At 55.5% G+C, this 7,456-nt stretch overlaps 1 protein-coding gene across 1 annotated transcript; it reads right to left on the reverse strand.

Annotated features, from left to right (window-relative positions):
- Positions 1-2,026: 2,026 nt before the first annotated feature.
- Positions 2,027-7,456, reverse strand: MRPL9 (mitochondrial ribosomal protein L9). The gene is made up of 7 exons (XM_026083693.1): positions 7,339-7,456; positions 6,841-7,206; positions 6,220-6,344; positions 5,094-5,144; positions 4,207-4,308; positions 3,521-3,604; positions 2,027-2,488 (listed from the first exon to the last, which is right to left on the reverse strand). Exons 1-7 carry the CDS (start codon positions 7,454-7,456, stop codon positions 2,357-2,359), a joined length of 978 nt encoding a protein of 325 aa, XP_025939478.1. The 3' UTR covers positions 2,027-2,356.

Raw genomic sequence — 7,456 nt, forward strand, 5'->3', positions numbered from 1 at the left:
GATGCATACACACACACACCCCCTAGGATACACACAAACACAGGGATTCACACATAGCCAAGGATATACACACACACAGAGGAATACACACACGCAGATACCTCAGGGATTCACAGACACCCAGATGCACACACCCGGCGAGCCACAGCCACACAGGCGGGGACACACAGGTGCCAAGCTACACACCTGCAAAGATGCACACCCAAGAGCTGTACATACAACTGAAACACAAGGACACATGGGGGAGTAACAACCCTGTGCCCCCAGGGCTGTGTGGGGGTGGGATGCAGGGGACACCCTGCAGCCCCAGGGTTGTGCGGGAATGGTTAAGGGTGGATGTGGGTGACACCCTGTGGCCCCAGGGTTGTGTGGGAATAGTTAAGGGTAGATGCTGGTGACATCCTGTGGCCCCAGTTAGGGGGGACATGGGTGACACCCCGTGCCCCTGGGGTTGTGTGGGGCAGGTTGGGGGTGGGTGGCACACCATGACACACCATGGCCCCAGTGTTGTGTGGGGCTGGTTGGGGGGGATGCGGGTGACACCCAGCACTGTCTTTTCCCCCCACAGGCTGACTGCCGTCTGGCCAGCGAGCGCTACCTGCGGGCGCAACCGGCAGTGCGACTGTTGCTGGGGGGGTTTCTCAGGTAGGACACCCACCGCAGGGGACAGGGCAGCTCCTTGTGCCTCAGTTTCCCCACTCACTTCTCCCCAAACGGGGACATGTTTCCCCAACTTGTTCCTCCCCCGACTGGGACACGGTACCCTGCTTGTTCCTCCTCGGTTTGGGACGCGTTTCCCTACCAACTCCCGGAGCTGCAAGAGTAATTTAGCAAAGACCTGTTAATTGTTATATGAAACTCCCGAGCTGAACATGGACAGAAATTAACCATTTCCCCCCACTTTACCAGTCGGATTATTGATTCCCTGGGCACAAGCCAAATTCCCTGATTCTGCCCTGATCTTCCAGGGAGCAATTAGGAAAAGCTTGTTTTTGCTCTTTCCAGAGAAGTGATGTTGAAGAGACCGGAAAATATCCTGGAGTTTGCAGCAGGTGAGAGGGGGGGGATTATTTAAATGAAGCACCTTAGCGAGGCACGACTGTCCCTCCCCCCTCCCGGAGGGCACAGCAAGGCTGCCCGGCTGTTCCGGCCCCCCTCACGTGCTCCTCAGCGGTGCGTCCCCCTCTTTAAGGGGACCTTTTCCCCATGAGGGCAGAGTTAAGGTGACGGGGAGGAAGGGGCTTTCACCTCCACGAGGGCAGAGTTAAGGTGACAGAGAGCAGCCAGGATGGACCACAGCTGCCTTCGGTACTTTCCCTGCTGCTGCCAGAGCACAGGGGGATCCTCTCTCACCCCCCTCTGTCATTTCAGAATATTTCACTGACCCAGAGCTGCCTGGCAAGATCCAGAAGCAGTTGGAAAAACGGGACCAGATGGATTAAGGGAGAAGCACTGGCTAGAAGATGGTCGCGTATGCACAGGGGTTTCCACTCCTCCAAATTGGGCTGTTAGTGCTCAACTAATAACAGTCAGCAATACCTGGAGGTGTCTTAGTGCCTTTTTGGGTCACTGTTCACCACCAGCCCCTTCCGCCGCGCACTCCTCTCCGGACGTGACGCGAGAAGGCACCATCCAGGAGGAGGCAGCTGAGCTGCGCAAGGGTCTGAAGGGAATCCCTGGCAGAGCTGGGGCTTCAACTTGGCCCTGCCAAGCCTTAGGCCCAGCCCGTGGGCCTGCTGGGGGGGCCAGGCGCTGCGCTGCCCCCGCAGAGGGGCTCCCCGAGAGCTCAAACGGGGAGGTGGACACGGAGAGACAAGGCTCAGCCTCTCCAGGGAGACCCCTGAGCCCTGACACGCGATCGTCGCCTGTCGTGACACGACTCCCGCCCCCTGGCATCACAGCCCCATGGCGCTGGCTGCCGCAGGCGCCGTTCCCTTGCCGCGGCGTGTGCCCCTCCTTGCCGCCCCCGGCCCAGCGTTCCCAGGGGGGAGCACCAGCCCTCCTCCGGCTGCAAGTGGCCCCGTCATGCTCTGAACCACACCGAGCTGTTTATTAGCTGCAGCGAGGTGTCCGCAGCCCTGCTATGAAGCAGGGCACATGCAGAAATAGGTGGTTTAGAGCCATCCATCGGCTCAGAGAGCTCCTCAGAGAGAAGGGCAGGGAGTCCCAGTCCATTACGAGGGAAGAAACCCTTCCTCCAGTGCCTACCAGTATGAAAGCARGCGCTGGGCACACTGGAGATCCAGCTGCTGGTAGGGAAACGAGGAGTGCCACGTCAAGGAAGGCTCCGGGCTCTTTAGCAGGCTGGATGGGGCTGTGCCGAGGCCTCCAGGCGAAGAACAGCATCCCCCAGTGCTCAGAGGAGCTCTTTCTTCCTGGCTGCCAGCCGGGCCTCCTGGAGGGCCAGCCAGTGCTTGTAGCGTTTCGTCTTGGGCCGCATGAACTGCACCACGGACATGGGGACGCGGACAGTCTCCAGCCCGTTCACCTGCAGCACACGGGAAGGGCGGTCAAGGCTGGAGAGAAATCTCCTTCGTGCCCGCTCAAACACAATGCTTTGGGTCACGTCGCACCCCAAGGCGGGAGGACCCGTCCTACTGCTGCCCTGAGCACCCCAACTGGGCATGGGTGCATCTCCTCCGCCGAAGAGTCTCTCTCTTGGCAAAACACTTGCTAAGGCGAGAATCTGGGAGCCTCCGAGCCCCTTCCAGATCTCCCTAGCTTCTCTGCAGCCTGCTTACAAGCACCTGCCCCTCTGCAATTTCTCTCCCTCGGACTTTCTGCTGCCTGTACCATGCCCTCCCCACACCGCTCCCTCCTCAGATCTCATGGTAGCTTCATCCCCAAAGCCCAGCGAGGTTACAGCACATGCACGCATGGGGAGAAGCAGGGGAAATTGCCTGTGCTCATCAGGCGCGTAGCTCGGCTACGCGAGATGGAAACGCAGTGCCCTCGCCCCTTCCCCACCCTCTCCTGCTGTGGGAATTCAACACAGAAAATTAAGCAGGAGTCTACGCAAACAAGCCCAGCGGTGATGACATGGTTTCAGAGCTCTGGGTGGCAGCTTCTGAGCCGGCTCTGCTCCCTGGAGAGGCTGGGAAGGACAAAAGATGAATGGAAACGCGCGAGGAGACGCTCTCGTCTATCTAGGTCATGGAGGGTTTTTACAGAGCGCATCCGCTCCTCGCAACCCGGCCCGCCCCGGAGAGCTGGCGCCACCAGCTCTGCGTTTCTCTCTGGAGCCCGCCTGAGTGCGGGCACGTGGGCAGGGCAAGACCGTTAGCATCAGACTCGTCTCTCGTGGACGCATGACACAGGGAAGGGTCTGACTGTGCGCTTCCCTGCCCTGTGGGGTGGGGAGATGCAGAGGAGCCTCTACCAGAGAAGGGAAACTGAGGCACAGGGAGGCCCTCCCCCCCCCCAAGTGGTGACAGAACTGAGAACAGAACTGGGGTCCGGACTCCTCTCACCAGAGTAGGAGGGGGACGGAGACGTCCCAACCAAAGGGGGGTTCACTCACCGTCACGTCGCACCAGTACTCGCCCCACCTCGTGATGGGCTCATCCGGCAGCTTCAGCACGTGGGGAGGCACGAACACCCCCAGCTAGGAAACAAGCCCACGAGATAACCCAACAGTTACAACGCAGAATAACGGGTTAGTCTGGAGCGCGCCAGCCCTGCCCTCGGGCCCACTGACAGGATCCTGAGCAAGACAGGCATGGAGGCCACGTGAAAGGGGGGACGTACAGAGCCAGTCTCCGCCATGGGATACACGGGATGGGCAACAGCCAGGCTCAGAGATGCCTGCAAGGACTGCCTGACTCCTGCCAGCGCTGGCTTGACTTGTAACGTGGAAGGGACGTAAGGAGGAAACGAGGCCTCTTCTCCCGATTTATCATCTTCTTTTCTTAATCCCTTAAGTCCTTAAATCTCTGCTGAGCTGCTCTCTGCAGTCCAGCATGGAGCTTGGATGACGCTGAGGTACCAGAGCATACCACATCTCAGCTGAGTCCAAAACCAGCCACAGACTCACAAATGAGAGCTAAAGCCCTTGACAACGAGCCACCACGATTGATTCCCGTGACTCAGCTCACAAGTGGGATCTCGTGACACCACTAAAGACCTCTCAACTGGCGCACAGCACCCCCAGGGCAGAGCCAGCTCAGCCCCCTTCACCTCAGGACAAACCTGGCAGGAAATACTAACGTTTTTGAAGAAGTGGCGGGCCACGATTTCGTTGTTCAGCTCCCATTTCACATTGTTCTTCATGCCCACCTCCAGGCGGCAGCTCTTGAGGAACTTGATGGTCTGCAGCGTTGAGGCAAGAAGAAAGGTGTCAGAGGAGCACAGGGGTAAGGAGCAGCAGGGGCAGTGCTTGTTTCTGATGTCTGAGACGTGAAGCCAGTGACTGAACGCTACGAGATGTCTCTGCTCACTCCGCGAGGAAGGTCCCCAAGGGCTCAGGTACACAAGCAGTATATCACTGGGGCTAGGGTGTCCCCAGCTGGCCACACTTAGAGGGAAGCCTAAACTCTGCTGGGCCATCCCAGCTGCCCAGTTGGAGCTTGCTTTTTTAAGAGCTAGCCCAGCAAAGATCATCCGGGTGAAACATTCCCTGATCCACCTCAGGAGGGAAGCAGCCACACCGGGCTAAGTTCTGCCGGCAAGATCACCTTCAGACACAGCTGACGGGCTGTCTTCGGCATCAAACCAATTCCCAACTGATGCTGGCTATGGGCCACAGGCTGAGACCTCCCAAACGCAGCTGCCGGCCTGAACCTAGACTCAGCCTTCTCCTGCCCTCCCTCTGCTGCGGGCAATCATCATTTATTTAAGGGCGCTTTAGAAAGGCAGATACCCGCTTATCTCCTCAGCTGTACAGCCTACAAATTAAGCTTTGCTTATCTGAGAGAACAAAAGCAGAGAAAAGCGCACACACATATAGGAAGCTGCCTGCTAGAGCCATAGCTGGAGGGAGAGGGTTCCCGGCGCCTTGCCAGGAGATAGGGAGTTTCCAGCTGAGATTTTCTGCTTTCCAGGACTTACAGATTTCTCTGGAACAACTTTAGACGTGCTCGTTTCCCTCCTCTCACCTTTTCACCACTCTGGGTTTGGATTGCCTCCAACTTCCCTTCTTGGCGCAACTACAAGAAATAGGATCGAGGAGAAAAATGAAGTGAAGACTTTGCGATTCGTTGTCCCAGCCAGCCTTCCACGCTGTTCAGGAGAAACGCATCGTGGGAAAGGGTCCAAAAGGATCTCTCTGTGGTGCGTACAGCCCTCCTTCACCTGATAGCAAATTCAGCAACTGTCATTGCAAACCCTTCAGTGTCAGTCACTTCTCTGCAAAGAATTTTATTAACGAGCTGAGCTCATCCAGGCCGTGGCTGGTATGGATGGTTCATGTGTTTACTCAGTTTTGTATCATCTAAAGGACATGGTGCTTAAAATAAGCAGATGTTCTGCAATGCTGTACCCTTAGTTTTTAGAGTTTGTGTTGTGCTAGCACACAGGCCAAGATCCTGTTGTGCTGGACGACTTTAATGGTACTTGCTCATTTGCAGAAATCAGAACAGCTTTCCTCAATAGAAGCAAAGAGTATTTAGTTTGAGATGTTTTAATGAATTCTCCTATAAAAAGTCATATGTAAAAGCATGTGATTTGAGCCCACTGATCTCAACTGGATGCTTTTGAACAGTTTCCTACACAGTACCTTTCAAACAATTCCTACAATTCCAGCATGCTGCGTGTCAAGACTGCAGGACTGTACTGCGAAAGTGATGAGCAAATCGAACCCCAGGAAAACACAAACATGGGTGGAGAGAGACAGGTGATTACAAAATGCAACCAACCTTTTTAAGCAGAAACACCATTAGTCTCCTGACTACGAGGCTTCAACAAGCTAAAAATGTCCCAGCTATGCTCATAACAGAGCAGCAGTTTCATGCTGAGGCTGCGTGTCCCAAAAAGACTTGCTGAATTTGCTAAAAAAAATCTCAAGATCCAACATCCCCCCGCTCCCTTTTGATGAAGCAAAGAGAGAACTAGGCAAGCGACCATTAGACAGCAAATGTTTCTGCACTGACTCTAGAGAGAGTCTCTAACTGCTCGGAACAAAAAGCCGCAAGCGGTTCATGAATTAGGGTGGCCAGGAGAGCTGCATGCACTTGGAGAGAGGATTCCTTCTCTCCCCGCCACAACCACCAGGAACCAACTCACCTTCTTTTCCTCCTCAAACATTTTCCTGTTCTCGGGCGACGCATAAACGGCAAGCCCTTGAGGGAGGAGTTTGTTGCGACCCACAGACTTCTTCACAAAGACTACATCTCCCCGGCTTCCCAAATCTGCGCGTGCGACACCAAGAGACAACGACAAGACGGCGCTAGCGAGGCGCACGCTGGCTCACCAGAAAAGATGCCCCTTGTGCTAGTGCATAACGCAAAACCCCACAGGCCCTGCACCAAAACTCTGAAGTTCCAGTTGCAGCTCCATCCTCTGAGGGAAGTTAAAAAAAAAAAAAAAAAAAAAAAAGGAAAAAACCCACCCAAAACAAAGAAAAATGACAAAACATTTATCTTCAAAGCTCTACAATCCTAAATCGTCTTGCATTCGAGTGATGAATCCCTGCCACCACCAGATCACCCCAAATTTTGCCTAAGAAAACAGAGACAAGGCTGGGACCTAACCCAGGAATCCCTTCTCCCCCCAACATGAACGCAGCTAGCCTCACAAGCAGAGGAGTGCAGAACAGGACAAAAACAGATTTAACTTTTATTACTGGTGCCCAGCTATGTTTCTGCTCTGCTGTAGGAAGGCAAACGCGTCTTAAAAGGAACCTACTCTCCACGGACTGAGTGAGGATCAGCTCCAAGTCCTTCTTGGGCAGGTGCTTGGTGTCTTCCACCAGCCTGTAGATGCGGTGCCTCCTGGGGTGCAAGCGGGGCTCACGCCCCTCTTTGCTCAGTGGGACCTGCCACCACCGCTCCACCACCACGGTGGGCTGTTGCGGGAGGGAGGAATGAGGCCGAAGCACGACTCCAGACAGCAAATCCCGCTCCGCTCCAGCTAAGAGTGGCCAAGAGCCCCCTCTGCCACGGGGACAAACCCGCTGCACCACGGCAGCACCCCAGCTCCAGCCCAGCCTGATCCAGCCCACGCAAGGGGGGGAAGCCACCCCCCATACCCACCATCTAGCTCTCCAAATTCCTCAGATAACCCCCCCAACCCTCTTACAGTCCCTCCTAGGCTTCCTTACATACATCCTACACCCCTGCACTTGTACACCCTAGACACCAGATCCCCCCACTACCCCCCATCCAGCCTGCCTTGCATACACACCCATGAACTTCCACACACCCTCGATGACAGCTCCCCACTCCCTAATACCCTCTACCTGTCCCTCAAATACTCCCTCTATCCCAATACCCCCACCCAGCCCCCTCAAATATGCACCCAT

This window comes from Apteryx rowi, unplaced genomic scaffold, assembly GCF_003343035.1.
Source record: "Apteryx rowi isolate R43461 unplaced genomic scaffold, aptRow1 scaffold_610, whole genome shotgun sequence".
NCBI classification, from domain to species: domain Eukaryota; kingdom Metazoa; phylum Chordata; class Aves; order Apterygiformes; family Apterygidae; genus Apteryx; species Apteryx rowi.